Consider the following 26,901-nt stretch of genomic DNA (forward strand, 5'->3'; position numbering starts at 1 on the left):
TGGCAGCTCTGCTTTTGATTTGTTTTAAGAATATATAAAGAGCTACACGATCGAACTGGTTGTGAAAAAACAAATGTTTAACTGATGTAATCCTATAATTCTATTGGAATTCATGAAATCCTGTTTTCCTCAGCGACGATCTTGGACACTTTTATTTTGAAGTCCCACCGCACCGATTTGTCACTTCCTGTGAAGGCGCTACATTGTTTCTCGCACAATTGAGAGATTTTAAGCCTCGATTTATATGTTAAGACACAGTTTGTACAATCGTGCGTCGTGTAAGCAAGTGAGAAGAACTCCTGTGTGATCGTTCAGCCCACATTAGGTACGTGCACTCGTGTGTTTCGTCCTGTTTCGATCATTTGTTTGTGCTTTTCTCGAGAAGAAACCCATGCCCGGACTCGTCTCTTCTTCCGCCGATGTGTGTGCACAACCATGCTTAATATGTGTCTATGCATGAAATATACACCAACAAAAGGGTTATGTTTGAGTTGTGAAGCTGCAGTGGATTCGAATAACGTGTTTCCTGCTTCATGGCTGCAGAGAAAGTGTTTGTTTTGTAACGTTAAGGGTGAACATGTTGAGGGAGGAAGAAATTCAGCTCCACTGTTACACAGCAGGCAAAGCCTTCAGTAGCTCTTCCCTCCACTGGACCAACCACTGCAGGACTGTAGCATTATAGATTGTCTTGTTATATCCATAGCTGTGGTGGGCTGTCTCACCACCCTGATCCCTGTCCACATAGTCTTCACATTGAGACATTCACACAGTGCATAAACACCAGGCAACCATTGCTTTACATGGGAGAGCGTTGACTAGCTCCAACAATTTGTTGCTCAGAATTAGATTTATGGTCAAAAGTGTCATGCTGTGAACATCCCACATTATGATCATGAAACGTTATGGTATTGTTTTGTGAAAACACAAAAAGGGCACATAAGTTCAGCACTTGATTTTATTTAGTTTATTTATAAATGCATAAATTAAAGGACATGTAAGCATCAGTCACACATTATGCCTGAAAAAACTATGGGCAGAGAGGGTGATTATGAAAATCTCCATTCTCCATGCTTGGCCGCACAGCGTATGCCTGGCTTTGGTTGCGTTGTGGTTTTGGATGATGGGGTGATTTGCAAACCGCACGGCAGTTCATATCAGGAAGTCAGTGGTTCAAATACGTTATAGGAGCATGACAGATAGTGACGTTCTAATTTATTTTCCAGTCTTCAGTGTTCATTTTAACATTCAGTTTCATGTATGTCACGTCACTTTTTTTGTTGATTGTTTGCTGACTGCAGGGGTTCAGTGCATTTCAAGGCATGGTTTCCCTGTACCAATATGGCAGCCGCACTGACATGTCGCTCCACTGAACAGTAGTGGTATCTAGTTGTGTAATAGATAACTAAGGGTAAATGGAAAAGGGCATTTATCGGCCCCAACGTGCATGGGCAAGTAAAGTTGATGTTAGGTGGAAAAGGAGAGTAATGTCTTCTTTTTGGAGTGCGTGCCGTGCATGTTTGAATTAACAAACATTAAAACTTTGTTTCATTAAGGACTGTCCCAGAACCATCCCATCAACGATTGCGGGATGTGTCACTAGGATGCAAACGCACAGTTTGGGCCGGACATGTTGGAGGAACTCTTACCTAAGCTTAACCATGTTCTGCAAGGTATGTAGGAAGTCCCATCTCAAGTAACCAGGGACCCAAAGTGATGGCCCAAAAACCCAAAGGTATGTAATTAATGACAAAAAGAGACACACATGCGAATTCTATTTGAGTGGCAATGACTAAGTTTTGTTTAATCTAATACATGAAATACAGTAATTAATGAATTTATATTGTACATGACTATTGGCAGAGAAATAGAGTCTATCATTTATCTCTTTTTTTCTCCTGAACTAAATACAGAAAAGGAAGACATAGAAGAATAGAATCACAAAAGATGGACAACAGGGGCACCTGCAGCCTCAAGGACAAAAAAAAGATGGATTCCAGCACAGTGTGGCAGTGGCGCGTTATGCGTGTAATGGAATATTCCAGATGTGCAGAACCATTTCATCACAGCAGTAAAATAGGATTGGATTTCAATGTAGCATCGAACACACAGAAGAAACTGGATTTACAGTTATTGACAAATGGTGTCATACTTGAGGTGTGTGACTTTGCTAAAACGGTAAACAAGAGTAAAAGGCATTTTATCACAAACATTCTCGAGAACAATTTTGATCTTGGACTTGAAAGTGAGCAACAGCGTGTCGCTTTTACTGCTCGGATTCTGCACAAAGTCAAAGACCTGATCAGAAAACCTCCTGAAGATAAACATGAAGCTTTTGCTCTCTTTGACTCGTCAGCTAAGCCAGAATGTACCAGCTACAGCAACAATGGACTGAACATGGCATCCACAGAGCATAAGACTGAAGGTGTCGCAGTGGAGATGGATGATGAGGACAAACATGAGGACAAATTCAAGAGTTCACAAGCAACAACCCAAAAATACACAGAGGCAGAATGCCTTTTAGAAGAGATGGATGGAGCAAGTACTGATGACAGTGAGCATGAGGATGAATTTCCGTGTTCAGGAGCAGAGTCAACACAAGAACTGAAGGATGTCTTTCCCCCTTCATTCCCTTCTTGTGAAGAAATTGGTCTGAAGCTTGACATTGGCTCAAAACAAAGTCTAGATCCAGGTTTGCTCACAAAGGGCGTCATGCTAGAACTAGTGCACTTCACTAAAGTCCTGACTGCATCCTACAGCCGCATCATCCTTGACGTGTTGGAGCATAATTTTGAACTTGATCTCAAAAATCAACAGGTGAAAAATCGAGTTTGGTTCAAGATATCACACCTGCTGAAAAGGAGAAAGCAACTTGGTGCCACTGGTGGCAAAACAACCGCACGTTTTAAAAATGAGCCATTTTCCTTCCAAACAAACCCCTTCACAAGACACAGAGGATCAGCACTGGGAGCCCCGGAATACCAACTGAAGGAAGTTACAAAAAGAAGGCAGTCTGATTTAAAAAATAAACAGGAAAAGAGGACTCGTTTAACAACAAGTGAACGGATCAGCAAAAGATACAGGAAAGGACAGTGTAAACACTTGGAGACAAACACATTTTCTCATGGAAAAGCGGAGGATGACCATGACTATACTTGTCCTCTCGGAGAATCTGATCTCGAGTCAGATTCAGGAAATGCTGGAAATCAGGATCACTCAGAAAATCCAACACACTCTGACATCCCTACAGAATCAGAATCATGTTGCCTGGTTACACATGAGACTTTCCTCACCACCTCTGATGCCTCATCCACTTTACCAGGTCTTAGTTCAAATGTGAAACCACCATTTGCAAGTCAGCTTGATAAAAAAGGACTTCGGGAAGGTGACGAACAAACACAAACTCCAAGAAATGCGCTAAAGGAATGTGATCTGGAACAAGAGGAAATGGGATCGCAAAACAACATGTGGAAGTTGCGTGCTAACCGCGTAGAACAAATTCTCTCTGCTCTAAACAAAGAGTTTGGTCCATTCATCAGGTCCAAGAAAGCCGGCCTTAAATACGATGTTGGATTTGGCCCAAAGCAAAACATCAGTGTTCACTCTTTGACTAACCCTCTTCTGCTTGAAATTGCTAAATTTGCCTTAGCAATTAATTCATCCCAGGAGTATTTCATCATGGAGATTCTTGAATACAACTTTGACCTTGGCCTGCAGAGTCAACACCAGAGGGATATTTTCACATGTGAAGTTATGAACAGAATAAGACACCTGAGAAGTTGTGAAGATGCAGTCAAATTCTCAAAGGAGGTTTTTGAACTTCCTGGTCAAAACCCATCAACGGCAAATCAGAGTGTGGACAATGCCGTTCCTGGACTCAGCAGCGCGTGTGGATTTGCTCCCATGTGTCCTCCTGATTCACATGCTGAAAGTGAAAAACATATTTCACGCAAGACTGCAGATCTTTATCCTTTATGTGAGGAAATAGGTTTGAAGCTTCATGTAAGCAATAGTCAGCCAAACAAAAAACTGGAGAATAAACTGACCAATGGGGCAATGACTGAAGTGACAGACTTTGCAGAAAAGCTGTGTGGGACATTTGAGCAGATCTGTCTCGACATCCTTCAACACAACTTTGACTTTGATCTGCAAAGTGGAGATTCTGACCTTGCCAGGAGTATTGTTGCACGAATTCCTGCTGCAATGCAGACCAGAAATCTGTCAAGCTGTGTAAAAGCCTACAAGACAAAAAAGCGCACAGGAAAAGATGGCTCAACAAAGGATAAAATGGATTGCCAGGACAACCCAAATTTCGATGCATGCAGTGCTGGTTCCTCCCAGGCTGCAATCACAGACCAAAATGTAGACAGTTCTGCTAACAATGACCACAAAAATGAGCTCAGCTTGAAGCTGTGGAAATTGCGGGCAAATCACATTAAGCACATCCTCTCAATGCCCCATCAAGACCATTGCCCACTTTATTCATACTCCAGATGCAAGAAACTAGGCATTGATTTCAATGTAGGATCTGGAGTAAAACAAAATCTTGACCCCAAATTACTGACCAATGGTGTCATGGTTGAATTGAACACGTTTGCCACAGCCCTACTATCTGCTCGAATGTATTTCATCACAGAGATACTAGAGTATAATTTTCATCTCAGTTTTGACAATGAGCTGTCTCGCAGTACTTTTGCCAAACAAACATTGGAGAAAATTGTTGCAATGAATACATATAAAAGACACAGCACTCAACGGTTGAGAAGGCCTTTTGAACTCCTTGACGTGAGGTGCATAGAGGAACCTACGTGTACGAAAATTACATACTGCCCCAAATGCTATCAAGACCGAAGTCATAAGCTTCAGCAGGATGAGTCTGACACTGGTCACATGCATCATCCTCACCCACAGACCATGACTGACTCAGTCTCTGCTGATGCAAACTGCTCGTCACACAAATCTGCAACGGATCCATCCTGTACCTCCCCAACAATAGAGGAAACAATAATGGACACTTATCCTTGCTGCAAGAAAATAGGTTTGAGTCTGTGTGTGGACAAAGGCCGACCAAAAGACAAGCTTGACAGGCATGTATTGACACGTGCGATTATGAATGAAGTGTTAAAATTTGCCAAAAAGTTGTGTGGAACAAAAAATAAGGTCATTAATGATGTCCTTGAACACAACTTCAACATTGGCATGCTGCATCATGAGCAGGTGTTCAGAAGAGCGGCGTCAAATAATGATGGCTCACTCAGGTGGTTCGATGAGGTTTTTGCTATTCAGCCATGTCCTCCCAAACAAACTGGATGTGTAAGTAAACTGAAACAGACATCTGCCTTGGAGAGGAGTGAATGGAAGGACATCATCAAAAAAAGAAAGCTGGCACTGCAAGGAAAGGAGAAAGCCACATCAATGAGTCAGTATCGAAGTGTCAAAAAACCAAAGACGAATCTTGGTGGTATAGGACGCCTTTATCCCAACTGTACGGAGATAGATTTGGATCTGGACGTGACATCAAAATCAGGACACAAAGAAAAACTAGACTTGAAACTGTTGACCACAGCTGTAGTTGTGGAGATCCATAAATTTGCAAGTCAGAAAATAGGACACTATTTCCCAGGCACTGTGTTTGACATCCTCGATTATAACTTTGATCTTAGCACAAAACATAACAGGCGCTGGGAATTTTCCATAGCTGCTGCGTCCAAAGTCCAATCCATAGTGAAGAGGTACCGTAGGAGACAAGTCAGACCTGACAAGATCTTCGAATTGCCAGTAGTGTTTGGTCGCAGTCATTCACAGATGTTTCTAGAGAAGCGGCAAAAAATGGAATGTAAAAAGTCCTCCCAAGAGGAGCCGGAGAAGAAATGGAACGAGGGTCGTTTTGTGCACCGAGTGAGATACCGCACAGGTGTCAACCGCATCGTTTTTGTCAGTTCTGTTAAAAGTAATGAGGAATCTTGGTCCCATGACGAGGACACAAACTTCCCAAGAGATCTCCGGACAATGAATGTGCAGATGAATGGGAGCGTTTGCTCTGGCAGTCCTCTCCAGGGACACGTACAGATCAAAGAGGAGGAGATCGATCCACATTATGGGGATATGAAACCAGAACCGGACACTAAAGAAAAATATCACCCACGTGATGATGTTAAAACGGAGTCAAACATTGGGTATGGCGAGCATTTAGTCCCTGGTGGACCTGCCGGATCCCTTGGCTATACCGTGTGTTCAAACTCTGACAGCAACATCAAAACGGAATCAGAAAATGAGGGTGTCCAGTACTACATCGTGGATGAACCTCCAGGATCTGAAGGACATGTTGTGATCGCCATATGTGCAAACACTGCGAGTAACATCAAAACCGAAGCAGACCCTGTGGATGTTAAGTGTTTAGTTCCAGCTGAAGTAGCAGCATCCCTCTCCATCCACCATCCACACTCTATGATAACCATAGAACAGGGCAATGAGAGTGCTTTGGTCAAAGAGGAGCAAGAAAATATGCCAGCTGACTCGTACCTTTATGGAGTCATGTCTGACTCTGAAGGTGAAGTGGGCATCAAACAGGAATGAGATCCTTCATGTTGTAGGTGACACAAGAGGTCAGTGTGTTTTACACTAAACTGATGCTATTAGTTGCCTTCATTACTATGAAATGTTATTTTGTGTCGGGGGACAATGTGGTAGTTGACTTATTTTGCTGCTGCAGGAGTGAATACTTTAAAAAGCTGGAGGAGGAGTGGCTTTAAAGCCCAAAATGATTAATAAAGTTCTGTTTGCCAAATTCACAATAACTAAAGCTTCTTTTGCTGAGTTTCTTTTTCTTCCATGGTTCGCTTTTTGTCAGTAAATTCTCAGCTTTGAGAGAATTTCTTCTTGAGACTGAACCTAAGTTGGTGGAGAGGTTTTTTTTATTTTCATCAGTTAAAACAATCTGGACTCTTATTCAAAGGTTTGTTCTCCATTCTTTTCTCTTTTTTTTAAGTTGTTTTCCCACTTTTGTAATTAGTGCCTTTTCTGAAATCATTCATTATTATTTGGTTCTGTTTTTATGATTTGTTTTTCAACAGGAATCCTTACTTCCAAAGAAAATGGAAATCTTTCAGAACTTACAAAAGCACTCGACATTTCTTGAGCTTGCCATGTAAATAGCTAAATTGTTTTCTTGATTTTTTTAATGAGTGCCTTTTCTGACCTCATTCATAGTGATTTCTATTTTTATGTTCTGTTTATTTTTCAAAGTGAAGAAGTGTTGCTCACATTAAAAAAAAGGAAATATTTTGCAAATGACAAGAACAGTTTCCATTTGTTGAACCTGTGATGTGAACAGGTAAAGATTAGTGTGCTCTATATAAAGTTTTTATGGCATCCTGTCTTCTTGTGTGTTTTCTACTCGTAACTTGTAGTATCATCTTGTGGCTTATGACTATTTGCCTGTTGTGGTGCAGGGTCAATGAGGTTTTGACAGTTCACTTTTAGATGTAATACTGAAAGTGGGCTTTTGGGGGAGCTCCTCACCAGCATCTTTCCTCTTGTTTCCTTGGTGGGGAAACAGCGAATTCAGTGAGAAAATAATGTACAACTTTGACTTTAGCCCTTCAATTACACACGTGCATCTCAGTAATTAGTGTGCATGAAGCACACATCAGGTCCAACAGCAGCAGAGAGGCCAATCACTGCAGAGCCTCCTCACTCCAACTCTGCAAGCCTCTAACCCTTGGCCTCAGGTCCTCAGAGGTGGAGCTGGACTAGGTTCAATCCCCCCATTTGGTTCTGGAGAGAGGACCACTTACCTTAATTTGGCTTTGACTTTGACCAACTGTCTGCCAAGACCTGGCTGGAGTAAAGGGGAGTGAGTCATGCCTTTAAAATAATGTTCTATGCTAAAGTGATTCAATGGAAACCCTGAATGGCAAGTTTTTGGTTAGAGCCAGTCAAGTCATCTGGTCATATATAACTTCTCTGCATGGCAGTGTAGTCAGACACGTTACAGCAGGTAGTCAAGTGTCCTGCTGTGCTGAGGCTGAATTAGTCTCTTATTTTCGTGTAATATATGCAACTTACCACTGAAGATAAAGAATTGTGTTTACATTTTTAAAATTTCTTTTCACATTAAAAATCCAGCAAGGTAGAAGGTATAATGCATGTACTGAGATAATCAATTGCATTAAGCAAACATAATTTGATATGTGCACATGCTTATTTTCATTTTTGTGAAGTGAAGTTGAGATCTTATACCATATAAAAAACATCTCTAAAAATGTTTTAGGCTAGTTAAATGTGATTTGATTATAATTAATGAGAGATAGAAATGGCCAAAATTAAGCAAAAAGAAGGAATGATGAATAATAAAAATACTTACCTTTCCACAATAAATAATGGGTCTGGGAAATTAGCAGTGTAAAATTCCTTTCAGGAGTAAACAAAAATAATGACTTTCTCTATATTACTGGAACATATTGGAAAATTGAGATGCTTATGTGTGTTATAAAGGATATGCGGAGTAAGCTGCGATGGTATGAGCTTCGAGGAGTTTTATTTTGAAAAACGTGCCCGGACGTCCTTTGTGTTATTCCATGTGACTTGACTCCGTGGAGACGTCCATTTCCAGTCACCCGCCCCGGCTGCTGTATCGGTTCCTCCCTCTTTAGCAGAATCATTTCCCAGCCTGGATGTCGGATCGCCGCCGCAGTTCTACCGCAACAGGTAAAAGAGCAGAAAACATTTTAATGCTGAGCAGAACGAAACAGAATCTAACACTGAATGGACAGTGACGCTGTTGACCTTGTTATGTGTGTGTTTTTCTTTTTTCTTTTTTTTTTTGCACCTTTTCTCGTCAGGTAAAGGGCTGTCCTCCTTTATTAAATCCCTATTTTAAAAGGCGAGGCAGGTAGCGTATTGACAACGTGGTTTCTCACGATGCAGCAGCTTATCTGTAGTAGATTTTTAGGATAGACAGAAAAAAAAATCTTGAGCATTTCTGACAGCTTTCTGTAAACCCTGAGAGAAAGCCTTTTGTCTGCGTTTTAGATGGAAAAAAATACCATATGGTTGAAAAAACGGCTTGTCAAACGTTATCTTCATTACAAAAATATGCTTAAATGCATTTTATCACAACCCAACTTACATTTAAAGATTCTTTTCTTTTAAATTTCCAAAATAAGGGCTTTAAACTGCCTCTTGTCAGGATGGTTCATTGTCAGTGACAGTGATCTGAATGTATGGTGTGATGATGAATGAATATGGATGAATATGCTTCCTTTTTTTTATCCTAACCTGCCTCAAATAGCCAAGAAAAATGGCTTTATTGTTTCAATAAGTGAGTGTATGTGGTGGCGTTACTTAACACAGTGACCTTAATGTAGTTTGTAGTATTATATCATTTTGTTTATGATGCTGTAATTTTTCCTTTTTTGTCCTACAGGTGAGTTAAATTTAAACCCATATCTTTTTACAGCATGCAAAATACACCACAAGCTTTAAAGGTCTTATCAGATCTTCAGATTGTATTCCACTGCTGTTGTTTCCTGTTCTTCTATCAGATGATTGTGGCAAGTTTAGCAGCTTTTCCAAGCTGGTGCTCATTCACTGCAGTACAGGCTAATTATAGAGATTGCTTTTTGTGTGTATGTTTGTGTTCTGCTGCTCTCAGGGAAAACAGGAAGGGATGCGTTCTTTGCTGAAGTGGCAAAGTCCATTTGAACTGCAGTTTCTATGACATCTGGCCTCATCCCTGCAGGGGCTGTTGCACATACACCTGCCAAGAAAGAACACATTACGTAATGCACACATGCTCATAAAGGCTTACAAACATACAGTCAGTGTTAAATGTGGAAGCTGGTGGACTGTCAGGGTCAGGGACAGCGACAGTGGCATGAATCCTGCATTTAAGGCATTATTCTTAACATCAAGAGGAAAAGTCTGGAGCCAGAGATGTACAGTTTAAGTAAGAAGCAGAGGTAGGACATGCTGCTGAGTGCCGGGGGTGAGCAGTGTAAAGTCAAAGTGAAAGAGGCTTTGTTGAATCATTGTTCAAGCTGACCCACAAATGTATCAAAAGGATCAACATAAGACTGATTCTTCTGGTGGAAGCGTCCCTGATTTTCACCTGCAGCCCGGCAGAGGAAGGTGTGTGGATGTCTTTGTATCTGTTTCAGTGCTCGTGCGAATAGGCAGAAAACACAAGCACATACACACAACATGCACACACACAGGCGGCTTTCTTCCTCAGGCTCAGCAAAGCTTCCTGGGCTGTGTCTGCTAGAACAGGGTCTCCCTCTGTGTGAGGAGTGTGTGTCGGGCACACTCGCGCACACAGGCCGACGCATTGATACGCACATCCGACCGGGCCGGTGCAGCGCACACAGGTGTCAATCAGCATGCAACCCGGAGTCAAAGGTTCTTTGATTCGTTCTCTCTCTCAGTGCAGTGGTTCAGCGAGCTGCTGGCTCTTAAACTGTCTCGCACTGTTTCCCTAATCAGAAACTTTTAAAGTGCTACATTTCAGCATTTTAAAGCATCAATACACCGTCAGGGCTGCAGGGAGAAAGATGTCTGGGGCTGTTTGTCTTTGGCTGTTGCCACTGCAACATAAATCCACATGAGAGGTGGAAAATTAATGTAATAGTAATTGAGAGAAGGAGCACTATTCGTAATCCCCATCTTAAACAAATGAAAGCATGAGTGTGGAAGTTCATTGCGGACCTTGGACTAGTATGTTGACAAAATGATCTTAGCTCAATGTTTGCCAGCCTTTTTCATTTGTCATTAAAATGGCTTTGTTGTCATGGTGTGCATGGCCAGAATAACCTGTTAGAGGGCCCCAAGGCAAAAATTGAGTGTGAATCCCTATTGACCCACCCACCCTCAATGCATTGTGTATGTAACCTGTCCCCTTCACGTTCTCAGTGCACACAGCAGAGTACTCATGGTACTCCTGTTACTGTCTGTCTCAGACGTTCCTTTTAATCCTGTAATCTAAGAGCAGGACTTCTGTCATTTGATAACAGATTGAAAGTTTAAAAAAAGCTAAATGCTAGCTCGCTAGCTGAATAAACACTGCCACCTACAGCAGTCAGTTAGCTGATTTGTGCACGGGTTCTGCAGCATAGAAGGTGAAGATGACTACATCCCATGCTGCACGGACGGGGTCTTCATTAGGTGTGATGTCAGTGCCAGTGGCCTGTAGCTGTTGTGATGATAGTAGGGAATTAGGGCCCAGAGATGGTTTTAAGGTACCTCCAGACTCCACTGATGTAGTTCTGCTCCAACAACCTCCTGGAGTTGTTTTTTCCCTCCCTGATCCTCCTCCTCAGCTCCCTCTGCACATTCTTCAGCTCCTCTTTGTCTCCGGACTAAAAGGCCTTCTTCAGGATACAGCATTCTCCACAAACAAGCTGATACAGTCTGTTATACAGCTTGCGAGACAGCGAGTGTCCTCCCAATGAGCATCATCAAGTACTTCCCACACAGTTACATCACAACAGCCCCTCAGAGCCTCCTCAGTCTGGTTGGACCATCTCTTCACTGTGCAAGTGACAGGTGGCTGCCAGTGCCAGGTTGTGAACAGATCTTCCAGGGCAAGGGGAGGTGATGAGATGTAGGCCTCCATCTTTGATGTTGGTATAAGATATATCCAGTATTTTATTGTTTCTGGTGCAGCTTGTAACACACTCAGTGAATGTGGGCAGAGTGGAAGATGGAGAGGCGTCATTAAACTTACCAGAAATAAGAAGGGCATGTAGGTGTTGTGTCTGCAGTCTGTTTGTAACCGAGTGGGAGAACACACACCGCTACTGCCATAACGTGAGAATACCCTCGGTAGATAGAAGGGCCTCATGCCAGCGGCTTCCAGCTCAGTGTCTGCAAAGTTGTTCTTCAGTAGTGATGTGCCCAGAGTTAAGATTAACAAAGTCTCCTCCCTGCTCTGATCGCTCTCCTTTGTCCTGTCCACCAGCATCATCCGCAAATAAGATAAGAAATAATACATGAACACAGGGACGAGTGCGCTTTCCAGTACCATCCATGCTGTGAGATAACGTGTTTCCAATGTCTCTCTGCAACATAACATCAGTCGCATCAAAAGGGATGGCGAGGCAAATCAAATGAATGTATGCGTTCCACAAGTGTTTCAGCCCTTAAAGCATTTCAGAAGCATTAAGGGCGTGCAAGCAAATTGAGTGAAACATTTTGTTCAGGCCTCTGAAGTTGCAGTCGGTGTTGATGTAGAGGGTGTCCTCTGCTCCCTGTGTTGATTCTGTGCTGGTTTTTTTGTCCAGGATGTGACCATGTTTGAACAGAGAAGACTCTCTCTCACAGCCAATAGCAGATAGTATCTTGTGCTGAAAACACACACACACCTCAGGGTTTGAAAGTGTTTGTGTATGAGGGCGGATGAGTCTGCTTAATACCTTGGTACAAAGTGTTTGCATAAGGGAGTGTAAGGCAAAGACTCAGTATATATGCACATGTGATTTTGTGTTATATAATATGGTAAAGGAATAGTTCACCTGAATGTACCTATCTCATCCACTGGTAAAGATTTAATGTACATCATAACACACAGCGGGTTGTGGACACAGCTTCATTTAGCAGTCTAAAGTGTTTGAATTATTGTAGGCCTGTAAGTCTGTTTCAGGTTGATGGCAGTATTGCTGGTTGCAACAGCTCTTTGTAGGTTCAAACTTATCCTTGTAAGTGTTTACTAAGTGAAGATTTATGCATCACTGAATTAAAAAAAGATTGTATCACACACATTTTTATTCATGTATCTCCAATCACAAGCCATAGTGATACCATCTTCCGCACAGTTAGCACATTACTAGCTAGTAGTGCTAGTACATACAGAGAACTATGGGTGGATATACTGTCTGAACCAATTCATGATGCAGTGACACTTGAAGAGGACAACACACTGTTAACTTTTTTAGTAACTGCTTCCTTTGTATTGTCTGTACGTTTCTATTTGTATTTTCCTTCATGAATTTCTGGTTTTGGACCTGGAATGCCACCATTGTTTGCTTGTGCATGTGTGTTTATTGGTCACGTCGTGTGTGTGTGCGTGTGTGTGCGAGGTTGCACACACGCACTGGCGTATCTATTCAAGTGCATGCAGAGGCAAACAGCACAGTGAGCGGTTCATTGCTCTTAAGTAATTGGCAGTGTCGGCATGTGCAGGGAATGATTTATACTACAACAACCACAGTCTCCCCTCCAGGAATTCACACGGAAAGAGGCAGGCCAGTGATGGAGCAATATTATAACAAGAGCAGAGGGGGAGGAAGGGATGAAAAGGAATTGGTTGGGAGTCATATAAGAGGGGATGCATGTTGGACTGAGGGATGAATAAGAGATAGGGGAGCTGAAATGGAAAAGATAGAGTGGAGAGTGAAGTGAGGTAAAAAGTGTGAAGGAATGATTTGGAGAAAGCAGAGAGGAGATTGCATAGACCTGACAGGAATCACAGCTGAGGAGAAACCTTGCTTGTTAGCTGTAGATTTCTATACAGACAGATAGATAGATGAAAAAAAGAGGAAATAAAGGCGTAGGTCTGGATGGTAGAATGTAAAGATCAGTATTGACAGAGTTGCTGTAATAATGCAGTGAGAAACCGCAGGAACAGGAAGCTCAGCTGAGGGTGAAAAAGTGCCTCAATAAGGATGTATGCATTTTCAATTTGAAGATGCAGCGAGCATAAATGGGGATATAATATCACATGCATGACATATGTTGATAAGGGAAGTGAATCACCGGAAGAATTTGATTGAAAAATGATTCAACAACAGCAAAGGAGGAGGATAAAGACGATGGGGAAGACAGGAAACAATAGGGCAGACATGGCACCCCACCTGCAGAGGATTTTTATGTGGCAGGGCTCTAAAAAATGAAAGCACATTCACACAACGCTCATTTTCCAATCAAAGAGTAGTACCTGCATGGGCTCATCTGCCCCCTGTCCCTCCTGGGACTCTGCCAGAGATCCCACAGCAGAATCTCATCCGGTGGGCCTGCCTGCCTGCCAGCAGCAGTGGATGCAGACTGCACTCAACACATCCTTAAGTCTTTATTTTGCATCTGGTTTGTGTGCTGCAGATGTACAGTTTCTTGTCATATGACAGATTTATTTATGACAAATATTTGTGCATCCCCAATCCAACAAATATTTATATCCCCAAGACAAATTCCCAATAATAAATATTTATATTTGTTAGAAAACAAACATTTATATTCCTAATATGGAAAATACATGCATGCCTAAGGCAAATTTATATTTAAAAGATGAGAAAATACTTATATTACTTTTATTCTACATATTTTTATTCCTGATAAGACATACGTTTATATTCTTAATGAGAGAAATTCCTATTAAGAGTAAAATTGATATTCCCAATAAGTGACGGGAACCTGATTTAATAGTAATTGCATATGAAGTTGGATGACAGACATGTTAACACTGGAGAAGTAAAGATAGACCCAGATTTACAAAAGACTGCTGGCTTGAGCCGCCATCTGTGATGTGAGAGCAGACAGTGATAAATGCTCCCTTCTTCCCAGACCACCATCATTTTCCCCTCCACGGTGTCCCTCAACTGTCTGTCGTCCTCTTGCCTCCTTCTTCTCCCTGTTGGCATTGTCTGTACTCTGCCCCCCCCCATTCTGTCCCACTCCCCTCTCTTTATTTCCCCTCCTCTGCCTCCCCCTCGCTCTGTCATTCCTCACCGTGCTAGCTGTTTGCTGTGCTCTCCTTGCATTGTGACCATGGCGATGAGATTTCTTTCCTCCTCTCGCACACACTGACATCCTTTCGGTTCTCTTCCTCAGTCGCACACGCATACTTGCGTTCCACACCCGCCGGTCCGTGACACACGCAGTCACACTCACATCTTTCTGTCTCACTCTCTGTTTCCTTGCAGATGTCTGAGAGCTAGCCAGCTGAGCGGAGGACTTCCCTCTCTGTCCGTGCACTCCACCTGCAGCCATGAATGGTAAGAACACTTTGTCTCGTATGATGTCATGATGTGTTTGTCCGTGCAAAGTAAATATGCACTTTGGGGAGGATGGTGAGGGGGGAATTAACTTTAAAGGAATAAACCAATAAGAAAAAAGTTTTTAAAAAAAGCATAAACAGGTAGAGTTGAGCAATAAGCAGCATTTGTGTTGTCCTCGCCTCTTTAAACTTTAATCTGTTCCTGTGGTCGCCTTCCTGTCGAGGGTGAAAGGTACATTTGTGTCAGTCTGTAATTATGTTTTGATGTTTGATTGGGATATTGATCTGCCATTGGAGTGAAGGATCGGAGTTAAACTGATCCTGTCTTTGATCCCATGACATTTTCTAAAGAAATTATTGGCAGTTATCTGTTGTATAAACAAAAAGGGCTTGAAGAAATAATCATTTTTAATACATTTTCTGCAAATCAGGAGCTATTTTGGTGTGTGTCTTTGTGTTAGGAACTGCCTCTGTTTCTGTTGTGCTCAGTCTTGAGAATGATGCATCTCTTTTGTCCTTGGTGTGGACACAATTGCTCCACAGTGTGTGTGTGTACGCACATGTTAATCCTCTTGTTTCCAGCCTTTGATCATAGAGCAGTAGTTGCTGCTCCTTAAGGGCCTGTATGGGAAAAGCCTCAGAGAGTGTGTGTGTGTGTGTGTGTGTGTGTGTGTGTGTTTGTGCTTGACGAGTGCATCTTGTCCACATGACTAATTCTGCAGTTTAACAAAATGCCAAACCCCACAACTCCACCCCCTGCTTTCATCCCACCCAGTAGATCGACACTGGGAGAAAACAATTCAAACACACACAGCATCAGTATATGATGAGCTGCACCATGGAAACATATTGCATGGGAGGAGGCTTAGCTCGTTGCATTATTGCACTCTTGTGGACACAGTCAATCGAAAATGAGGCAATTGGAAAGCAATTTGTCTGTGATTTTCCAAAAACAGGTGGACAATGTGCAACACTCCTAGAGAATGAGAGGAGTGTGTGTATTGACTGAAATGCTGCAGCGTGCAGAGACTGTTGATCCACTGTACCTATCTGAAGCATCAACTTGTCCTCCCTAGGTGAAGCGTTTGATATGTAAATAGTTATGAAAGCAGTGATGTGATTTCCCCACAAGAGCGGCACTGGGTGTCGGGAGGTTTGACTCACTCAGCGTCATCTAAGGGCTGTGCAGCACCCAGACAGCAGCACAAAGGCTGACAAAGGGAAGTAAAATCACACAAGGCAGAGGCTCCTTGTGTCGCAGCTGCTGAGGAGGTGAACTGTGGTACAGTGGTTTAAATTCTGCACAGGCATCATTGCTGTGGAAGCTATTCCATGAGAGGACACTGCAGGTTTTTTTTTTCCTGTGGATGGACTGTGTGCTATATTGTCTCAGTACTGGCTGAAGGGCTCTTGTGTATTCGCTGAGTTTGTGTTCTTGGGTTCTGTGCAGGAACAACAGGATGGATTCATGTTAGGTATCTTTTCTTATGTGGATATTTTTTTCTAGTCAAGTAAAAACCAAAACGTCAATAGAACCTTGGGGGTAAAAAAGAAAAATGAGAGACAAGAATGCTGGTTTGCAAAAGGCAGCAGAAGCTACATTTGCAAAACAGTTCAACATTTGGGAAAATTCGCTTACTCACTCACTCAGGCAGCCTTGTGATCACAGGTTTATATTGTCCACAGGACCTGAAGTCATTTCAGCATGTAAGACAGGGTCCAAAGTTCCAATCCAGCATCATTGAGATATGTGTTGGTAGCTTTCCAACAAGGGCTTTATAAATAAAAAAAATGACAATGTTTAACCTTAAGACCAACCCACCTCGCCATGCAGGATACAATGCTGAGCACCATAGCTCTCACCAGTGAAAAATCCAAAGGCAGACTGATGCACCATGTCTAGTGGTTTAAGAGTACTTAATGTAAAAGGAGCAGGATTTCTATAAATGACATCCCCATTATCCAAAACTGAGGGAAAAGCAGGTTCTGTTTCTATAAAAGAAGTCAGATGCCAAGATATTTATATTGAGTAACTCAGTCAATGTGTAATCCATTTGTAGTAAACATACACACAGTATCTCTTTCTCCAGTAAAAAGCATGAAGTTTGTTTTATTTGCACTAAGTACCAGTTTAAGATTGAAAGGAGCATCTTGTTAAAGGGAAGCTGCAAGTTCTCAATGGCTGCAGAATCAGCAATACACAGTAGTGTCATCAGCATAAAGATGGACTTGACAGCCACTCATTGAAGAGACAGTATCATTGATATAAATGGTAAAGAGGACAGGCCAATTTGCAGTCCATTTTTCAAAACTATTGAAACCAACCGCCTAAAAGAGTCATTATAGTGAACTTTGATCTGCTACGTATTGTAAAATTCTTCATCTGGTCATTGAGTGGCCGTTTATTTCCAACACAAGAGTCAAGCCACAGAAGACCTCTGTGGATTCTGCCTTTGCTGTGTAAGAAGCTTTGCAGTGCCCCACTTATTCACAGAGCACTCAGCCCTCGCTGATACTGTACACACACTGACAGGCCCGTGGATGTGGCCATGCTAGCCACATGTCCCAGCGGCACTGTGCTAAATATCGCCTCCCTTTCTCACTTACAATAGCTTCTAAATGAGGTCTGTCAAAGCCAACGAGACGGCGTGGAGAATACTCACATCTCTGCGCGAGATTAATTACTTTCTCCTCTCTTCGTGGCTGCAATTTGCTGACAATGCCAAAAAGTAGGTCGGGCGCTGCAAGCTACTTGCATCAGCTTTGTCAGGGAAAAAGCGTATACCTGAACAGGTGTTACAGCGGTGGTTTGTTTAGATATTGAAACCAGCTCAAGGAGTGTTTGCTACAAACAGACTTCTCTCAGTGAGGCAACAGCTGACAGTTGGTGATTATATGTAGTTTTCATGTGAAACGTTCAAGCTGAAGGAAAGGGACTGCTGTGCTGTAGCTTTGTGTTATTCCTGAGGGATGTGTGTGTGTACTCAGTGGTGGTGTTTGGGTTAGCGTAGGGGAGGAAGTTCCATCATGGGCAGGGTGGTATTTCCTGAAGCTGGTAAATAAATTGCACCCTGGATACCAGGTCTGCAATCACATACACCCATAGGAGCAGGGTTGTATTTTGCCCATTAATGACATTACAGCTACTATATTACAGATGTAGTTTTCTTACTCTCCACTGGTAATGGTATTGTTGTCCATGTTGATGAGAAAAGTCCATTTAAAGATGGCTTAAAACAACGATGAGCTCCTACTGATTGTAGGTGAAGGACAAATTCTCATCAAACCTCAGCATGTTGTCTTCAACTTACACCCTCATCACTGTTGTGAAAAGTCTGTGTAAACATTGTGTTTGAGGTTTGTACCGCTGTGATCGCTGTAGTAACAGCCTCTGGCTTCGGGGAGACCCGTCTGTCGCCAGCGAGCGGCGGAAGATGAGCTGTTTAGGGAAGTGAGCTGCATAAGAGCTGTTTGTCCCCCAGCTGACTTCCATCTGTAGCATTGCAGCCGTTAACTTTACAGCTGTGGCACTGGCTGTTTGAACTCATTCCAACTGTCTGAATGCAGATCACAGCTGATAAGCTAGTTTGACACTCATTTGCATCATTCTCCTTCTCTATCTCTTCTGCCTGGACTCCGTATCTGTCTACATCTCTGTCATTCAGTCACTGCCATTTGGAGAGCTCCATCTGTGCACCATGTCCAGACAGTCGATCCATCTCTCCAAAATGGCTTCAGAGCTCATTGAAAAGGAATGAAGGAAGTGCACTCCAATTGTGCTATGATTTGGTTAATTTCATGGATTCCCTCATGATTAATTGATGATCAGCTCCCATGATAGTCTTTCATCCCCCTCTATTAAAGACATCTTATGAAATTGAGTAAGAATTGGGTTTCATATCCCTCACACAGCATATTTGACTTCATGTTAAATTCATGACCAGCCCTGAACTTACCTTGAGATATGCAAGAGTGGAGACGAGCGAAAGAAAAGGCTGACTGGCCAACTTTTATACATTAATCATTGTCGCGAGTTGGTTAAGAGTGGTTTCATCCGAGGGAGAGATGTCATTTGAGACGGAAATTATGCAGACTTTTTGGATGGTGAAGTTTAGAAAGATACTCAACGCAGAATTCAAGATGAGCATTTCTGCTTCGGGGACTTTCAGTTTGTATTTGTTGTGTTGACGAGGGGCACATTGCCCAAACGTTGTGGTTTGGAACTACAAAGCTTTCTTCTTCTATAAACTGTAGCATGTTCCTTCCTAAGAAATTGGCACAGTTATGAAAGTTTGGGGCACCAGAACCTACCTGGTATTATAAAAAAGCAGGGTCTCTTTGTTTTTACTGGTTTGCCCCCGTGGCTCACACTTAAAAGTGATGCTTTATCCTGTTATTGCAAATGAAAGATGTTGAGTTGGAACAGGATTTACATTAGCTTTAAGACCAAAAATTCCTGTTTCATTGTGGTCTGCAAGAACTTCAAAAGTCAGGATTGCCTCTTGGTTTTGTCCAGGTGGAGCCAGCGTGTGGGCCATCACTCCAGAGGAGAGGGGGAAACACGACAAACAGTTTGACAGCCTCGCCCCCGTCCTTGGCTATGTCTCAGGTGAGCTGTTGTCACAACAAACAGGCCAAGTACTTATTCATGTAGAACACCAAGAACTGTCACCAGTAGTTCAGCTGTATCAAATGTCTGTCTCTCTGAGTGACTTTTGTCTGCCTTCAGGAGAACAAGCCAGGAAATTCTTCCTCCAGTCTGGCCTGCCTCCTTCTGTCCTGGCTGAGATCTGGTAAGCACCAACTTACCACTTACTGAGTCTTCACCCTAAATAATGTGTTGTTAAGCCAGATCAAGTAGGTCAATAGGTCCAACCTTTGTTTCTGGTCAGTTTGGTCCTCTCAGCCTGCTCTGAACTTCCTGTCAAGCACTAACTTCCTCCACAGCCTGCCCCACCAAGCAAACTGTGCGTGTAAGGGGGGGAGAAAGTGTGTGAGTGCTGTAATTAGAGCAGATTGTGTGTGTGTGTGTGTGTGTGTGTGTGTGTGTGTGTGTGTGTGTGTGTGTGTGTGTGTGTGTGTGTGTGTGTGTGTGTGTGTGTGTGTGTGTGTGTGTGTGTGTGTGTGTGTGTGTGTGTGTGTGTGTGTCTGTGTGTGTCTCTGTGTATGTCTGTGTGCTACTGGAATTCAGTCCCACCAGAGCCTTGTTTCTTGTGCCTCAGTACAGAAAAAACAATACTAGGAATGTGCACTTTGCTATAAACAGACCATATTATATCTCAGCTCTCTCTCTCTCTCTCTCTCTCTCTCCCTCCCTCCTCCTCCTCCTCCTCCTCCTCCTCCTCCTCCTCCTCCAGGAACCTAGCTGACATGGAAAGTGACGGGAAGATGGACAGACTGGAGTTTTCCATCGCCATGAAGCTCATTAAACTCAAACTTCAGGGGCGCAACTTACCCTCTTCCCTGCCAGTCATCATGAAGCAATCTCCCATCTCCAATTCAGCTTCAACCATCCCTTCATCTGCACGGTTTGGTAAAAATCTCTCTGAGGATACTGCAACTGCAATGCAAGACTTTCTCTAGCAGTCTTAGAAGTGTTGTTTCATCAGTGGCCTCGGAAAGTAAAGTGTCTTTTCAAGTTAGTTTGTTTCTTGAAACCTTGTTCTTAATCTCTTCATGTTCACCTGTGTGTTTCCTCCTAACAGGTATGGGTTCTATGCCAAACCTGTCCGTCGGTCTGTCATCCATGCCACCTATGTCAGTCATGCCCATCCTAACACCTATCCCGGCTAACCCCCACATGCTCACTGTGCAACCCCTGGTGCCATCGCCAATGACTCTGCCCCTCATCACCTCCCTGGGACACTCTGGACTCCCCAACGGCAATGTCAGCCTCCTCACCCCACCTCTCGTTCCCAGCAATGCAGGTCGGTTCTGCAGCGGAACCATTCTGATTCGCTTGTGAGACAAAAAATAGCGATATTAATCATTGGTTTAGCACCAATTCATTCAAACTTGACCCGGAATCAAGAGGGTGCACATCGGCTAAAGATGTTGGATTGTGTTCCAGAGCCATTTCATGTAACAGGAATATTTCACTGGCACATGTCAGTTTGAGATAACATGCAGAGAGTGACACCGAGTGTTGAAAAAAAAAAAAAACACTGTACAGCATAGATAAGAAGCTTGTCCTTTATATCTGTGCTGAATGGCTATTGATATGCAAAGAAAGCCACTACAGCTGGGAACACACATACCTGTAAAATGAGAAGAATGGATGCGCTAATGCATGTTCTCATGTTTTTGGGACTTTTGAACACTTTTTAAAAAAAAAATAACACATTGTACCTTAAATTACAAAATGTTGCACTAATAGCATCAGACTGAATTTAAGGTCACGAGCATCGATAGCATCGCTTAGGGTTAGCGTAACTCAATATTTCCTTCCCATTCATGATATAAATGCTATTATCCCTGAAGCACACTGATTTCTCCATGTACTCATATACACATTAATCTAAGCCATGCCTAAATCTGGAAAGTATTTAGCAAAATTTAATGTATCACTTTGCCCACTAAAGCTATGTTGTTTCTTTCAAGTTTGGCAGCTTGTGACGTGACACAGATTTCCTGTTTTCTTAATGCTAGTTGATAGCTTTTAAGATGTTTCTTAGCATTTACTGATTTAGTAAATTACTAGTTTTGAAACCAACTAGTTGTTACTAAGAGCTTAGGAGTGACTTTATGCACAAATTTAGTAATGGATTTATGAAGAGCTGGTGCAATCCAATCCTGTTGCGTAATAGTTAGTGCATCAGGGTCAGTTATTCAGGCCTTGGTACAGTGTGGTGTTGGTGTGTGGATTACACTTGCAACAAAAAAGGGCTGAACCTTATCTGTCTGCTCCCTGTTGACTTATATCTGACTCAAAGTGCACACATGCATTGCACTGAATATCCGTACATATGTGTGTGAATGTCGTGGTATGCCGTATAGCACCAAGAAAATGAGTCACCACAGTCTTTACTGCAGTTACTGGATCCATTATATGAAAAACAGCCGTTGATGTCAGGTGGCATGTATGATATATACCTGCTCATTTAGTATGTTTTTGTTTTTTTTACCTGACTCTTCATCTCTCACCTTCTCCACGTGTACTTTGATTCCCCTCTTTAATCTCATTCTGCCTGTTCAACTACATTTTTTGTCTGTGAAATGAGCAATCTAATGAGAGTGAGTGTGAAATGTCTGCTCTTATTTGGTCTCCCCTCAGTTGTTATCCCCCTCTCCCTGCTGATGAAACTCTATCAGTTTGCTGCAGCTCTCAACGCTAACCCTCTTTAGTGCAGGCTTGCAGACAGTCGGGATCACTGTGCTCTTAGTCAGATGTCAGTAACCTTGCTGCTGGAGCTCTGTGTGCAGGGACTATAAAGTATGAGGAGATAAGATTAGATGTACACACATTCAAGGGCAATTGCACCCTGCACGTCTGCAGTATGATAGAGATTGATTGCATAAGGAAAGCACATGCACACACTATGTATTTACATGCATGCGCTTAAGAATTCCTCACATTGTTTTCTAATATTACCTTGAATTTGTCAAAATGATATTGAACTATCAACTATCTGCCTCCAACCCTGTTTTCAGCGCTCCCTCTCTCTGGCTTCTCCTCTCCTATGGCATTCTCTCCATCCACTGGCATGTCAAAGGCAAACTCACTCTTGGACCTTGGATCCAGCAGGTGAGACCCAGAGTGTAAATACAGTATATCACGTCTGCTGCCCCAGAGAGCGCGTAAAGAGAATTTTGCTCATTTTGAACGTCCTCTGTCAGCACATCAAGTTCGCCTTTAAACATAAATTTAAACTAAAGTACTCAGTTTTCAAGTTTTACGGGGGATGTTGGGATTTCTAAAATGCATCATTTATTATACAGTGATTTCAAAAGCGAGGCTGGTGTAAACACTGGTATGCATCACACTCTACCAGCCCATTAGTTCAGCGCTCACAAAGTAGCAGCGCTTGTGCAGGGTAGGATTGGGGATCAGAGTGCAGGCAGAGATGAAACACTTAGATAACAGAGAGAGCAGGAAGGCATTTTGAAACCCGATGTCCTAGTTGGCAACAGTAGGAAGTGGGCTTGTTCGGAGTTACAAACATTAGAGGAGAACTGGAATCAAATGGCATTCCGATGGGAGGAGGTCACTGTGGCTTTGTTCAGACCACAGGCATCATTATGGCAGACTGTTCCCTCTGCAACAGGGCTGCAGCCGCTACTTTCACTGCCGGTTAACCTGTTCATCATTGTCTTGATTAATTGATTTGTTGTTTGGTCTATAAAATGTCAGAAAATAGTGAAACACGTCAATCAGTGTTCACATAACCCAAGATGACGTGCTCAAATGTCTGTGACGCAAAAGGCAATTTGAAATCTGTCACGTTAAATATTAATAATGTCACATGTTATTATTGTATCCAGAACAGTCAAACTTTCAGCTGTGCCTTTGAACCAAGCACTTACTCCTCGCCTGGACTAGTTACCACAGCGGGATGTAATGAAGAGTGAACAAAAAGGAAACCAGAGTCTGGGAGGTTTTGTGCAGTTTCAGCAACAGCTAGATTCTCTTCAAAAAGAGACAATAGCAGTATCCAGTATCCTTGATCCTGCTGGTGGTGTTTTGTGTGGTTTGGGAAACAGGATGGGAGTCGTGTCAGATTTCATTTTGAATGTATTGTTTTGAGTGATACGAAAGCAATAATAAGGGCAGGAGTGTTTGGAAGTCAAACACCAGCACAGGTTGATTCCAGAGGCGCCCACATCACTTTAACCTTCAGCTCAGACTGTGACCTTCTCTTATATCATGCTAGACACCGTGTTCTTCTCTCTGTTTCGAGACCCATAACAAGTTTTTTATGAATATTAAGATATTATAATTAAGAATTTTACAGCCCTACTTGGTCGCACTAATTCACACAGGCACACACACACACACACACTAAAAAAGGCCTTGGGCAGCGGGTGGATCCCACACTATATCTTCCATTGTCTCCCTGAAACGTCCCCTTTTATTTCTGAGGAGCGCTGCAAGTTTCCACCCTATAACGTCTGGAAAAAAAAAACATTCTCAAATGAACATCAGTGACCCAGCCTATTCTTTTCTATTCTTGCAGAGCCATTGTTTATAGTAAAAACAGAATAGCTGATTAGCGTTGCCTGAGACTACAGTGCTGTCTTGTTTCAGAGTCTACGCAGTCGCTCGCAGCACTTTCCTCCACAGCTAATTAAGAGCCGAGAAATAACACCAGGGAGTCTCGAGGCAATTAGTGGTTTTAAAGTCAAGGCTTGAATGCAAGGGAGGAGGGAACACTGACCACATAATATTATTGTGTCATTTCCCTTTAGGTGATATCTTGACATATTGACACGCCTCTCTTTCTCTCTTTTTGTAGTTCAAATTCCTCCTCCACCGCGTCATTGACCAGTAACTCTCCGAAAACGGGTGCAAGTGACTGGGCTGTTCCACAGGCCTCAAGACTCAAGTACCGTCAGCAGTTCAACACACTAGACAAGCTCATGAGTGGCTACTTGTCAGGTAGGTCACACACACACACACACACACACACACACACACACACACACACACACACACACACACACACACACACACACAAACTCTCTCCAAGCTAAATAAACAGGACCTCTTGGCTGCTCATAAGTGGCGTCCTCAAAGTTTCACAGAACAAACTCTGGGTCGGTTTCTCTTCACACAAATGCACTCATGCACCCTTGTGATTACTCTTGACACCACTTGACAGAACACGGCGGTCAGGCGTACACAAACACTCCCCATCAGTTGGCATCACAATTCACTCTGCTGTTGTGTCTGATGTAATCATTGCAGGACCTCAGGTTAGAAATGCGCTGATAGCGTCCAACCTGACCCAGACTCAGCTAGCGACCATCTGGTGAGTATAAGGTGTGTGTGGTGGTGTCTTTGCTCTCCAGCTTTTCACCAATGTAAATAATAATAGCTCTAAAGATGGAAAACTAAGGGAATAACAAAACTAAACTGCTGAATATTGTCTATTTCTCTGGTGTTAATGCTGAAATGTGTAATGTTCCACACATGAATGGCCTCTACGGTAAATAAAGGAAATGCAGCAAACATGGAAAATTATTCTAAATCTTACTTCTGACTTTATCACACCTCATTGTGGTGCACACTTTAAATAGCTGCCCAGCTAGCTGATTAGAACATTTTAGCGTATTTTAGCTCATTGCAGTGGTTTAGGCCTCAGAGCTTTCTAGAGGCTTCTACGGGTGTGTGTGTGTGTGTGTGTGTGTGTGTGTGTGTGTGTGTGTGTGTGTGTGTGTGTGTGTGTGTGTGTGTGTGTGTGTGTGTGTGTGTGCGTGTGTGTGTATGTAAAGAACTAATAACAGAGTGGAAAAATTGAATTTCCCAAGCAAGATTAATTGAGTGCTAAATCTGAATTTAATTTGATGTTTTGGTCCGCTCTCGGTGCTCTCATCGGTGCTGTTCTCAGCTGCAGCAGGCAGCTGTTTTTAGCGAAAGCTCTTACAAACCTTGTTTATGTTATATGCAGCACCAGCAAACAGACAAAATTAGCGACTAGATAGATATTTCCTTCAGGAGTTTGTGGAAACCATGACAGAATTATAAGGAGAGTGGCTTTTTGGAGCTGGATGGTCCAAAATGGGACTGCAAATGAATGTTAATGCTGCTCTGTGTCTGCTGGATGTGTAAATAACTGTTTGCTAACTCATTCCCCATAATAAGTTTATGACTTCATAATTTGCGGCTTGTTCCATTGCCTCTAAGAAAACAGTTGTGCTGCTTTAAAATCATGAAATTCTCACCTGAAAAGTTGCAGATTTCATCTTTATTGCTCTATGATGTGACTGACTGTGTTGTGCGTACATAGGACCTTGGCAGATGTGGATAAAGATGGTCAGCTACAAGGGGATGAGTTCATTCTGGCCATGCATCTGGTGGACATGGCTAAAACCGGCCGACCTCTACCCCTCACACTGCCTCAAGACCTGGTACCCCCCTCTCTCAGGTAACACGTGCACACCCACACAGAATGACACTGGATTTATGAATGCATTCATTGTAACAACCACAAACATTTTTTTTCTCCTCATTTCAGAGGAGGAATCAAGTCCAGTGAGCTTGTTAATGGAACGGGGCCCTACACAACTCCCTGTTTAATAGACACAACGGAAGTAGAACCTGCACAAAAGACCAAGAGCAGTGGTACGACATGTCCCGCACGTGTACGTTTTCTTATAATGTCAGCATTTGATCTTCCTCTGTGTCACGCCGCTTTGTTCCCCCTCATCTTAGTGTCCTTTGAAGACAAGCTGAAGGAGAACTTTGCGCGAGGCAGCGCCGAGCTGGAGAAACGGCGGCTGGCTCTGGAGGAAGCGCAGAGGAAGGAGAGGGAGAGGAGAGAGAGGGAGGAGAGGGAGGCCCACGAAAGGAGAGAGAGGGAGGCGAGAGAGCAGGAGAACCGAAGGAGGCTGGAGGAGGAGAGGCGGCTGGAGAGGCAGAGAGAGATGGAGAGACAGAGGGAGGAGGAGAGAGTCAGAGAGCTGGAGAGGAAGGAGGTGAGTGGGATAATTGGTCTCACGTGCAAGATGCTGAACATCTAGAGCGCCGTGTCCAGTGACCACGTTTCTTCTCTCTTTCAGGCGGCAAAGCAGGAGATGGAGCGCCAGCGGAGGGAGGAGTGGGAGCGTGGCAAGAAAGAGGAACTGGGCAGAAAGAGAGAAGGGGAGCAGGAGGAGATCTCCCGTCTCAGAGCCAAAAAGAAGAGTCTAGAGTTGGAGCTGGAGGCTGTGGTGAGACATTCATGAATGTGCCTACTTACAATTATGCAAAGTAAATG

At 43.0% G+C, this 26,901-nt stretch overlaps 1 protein-coding gene and 1 long non-coding RNA gene across 7 annotated transcripts in view; both read left to right on the plus strand.

Moving 5' to 3' along the window:
* Nucleotides 1-179: 179 nt before the first annotated feature.
* Nucleotides 180-3,119, plus strand: LOC139348207 (uncharacterized). The gene is made up of 3 exons (XR_011603369.1): nt 180-325; nt 1,554-1,670; nt 1,911-3,119. It is a non-coding gene; the product is annotated as an uncharacterized lncRNA (long non-coding RNA).
* A 5,498-nt stretch (nt 3,120-8,617) lies between these two features.
* The window catches only part of itsn2a (intersectin 2a), a 33,608-nt gene continuing 15,324 nt past the window's right edge, over nt 8,618-26,901 (plus strand). For 4 of the 6 annotated variants that reach the window (XM_070987068.1, XM_070987070.1, XM_070987071.1 and 1 more), the window contains exons 1-13: nt 8,618-8,706; nt 14,913-14,984; nt 19,503-19,595; nt 19,716-19,779; nt 20,344-20,519; nt 20,692-20,913; nt 22,637-22,730; nt 24,439-24,581; nt 24,891-24,954; nt 25,933-26,070; nt 26,161-26,267; nt 26,358-26,620; nt 26,705-26,854. In XM_070987068.1, the coding sequence (XP_070843169.1) occupies nt 14,978-14,984; nt 19,503-19,595; nt 19,716-19,779; nt 20,344-20,519; nt 20,692-20,913; nt 22,637-22,730; nt 24,439-24,581; nt 24,891-24,954; nt 25,933-26,070; nt 26,161-26,267; nt 26,358-26,620; nt 26,705-26,854 (1,521 nt within the window). In that variant the 5' untranslated portion in view covers nt 8,618-8,706; nt 14,913-14,977. The remainder of the gene's footprint in view (nt 8,707-14,912; nt 14,985-19,502; nt 19,596-19,715; nt 19,780-20,343; nt 20,520-20,691; nt 20,914-22,636; nt 22,731-24,438; nt 24,582-24,890; nt 24,955-25,932; nt 26,071-26,160; nt 26,268-26,357; nt 26,621-26,704; nt 26,855-26,901) is intronic. The other 2 variants (XM_070987072.1, XM_070987073.1) reach the window with 1 other exon arrangement.

This window comes from Chaetodon trifascialis, chromosome 19 (assembly GCF_039877785.1).
Source record: "Chaetodon trifascialis isolate fChaTrf1 chromosome 19, fChaTrf1.hap1, whole genome shotgun sequence".
Lineage (NCBI taxonomy): Eukaryota > Metazoa > Chordata > Actinopteri > Chaetodontiformes > Chaetodontidae > Chaetodon > Chaetodon trifascialis.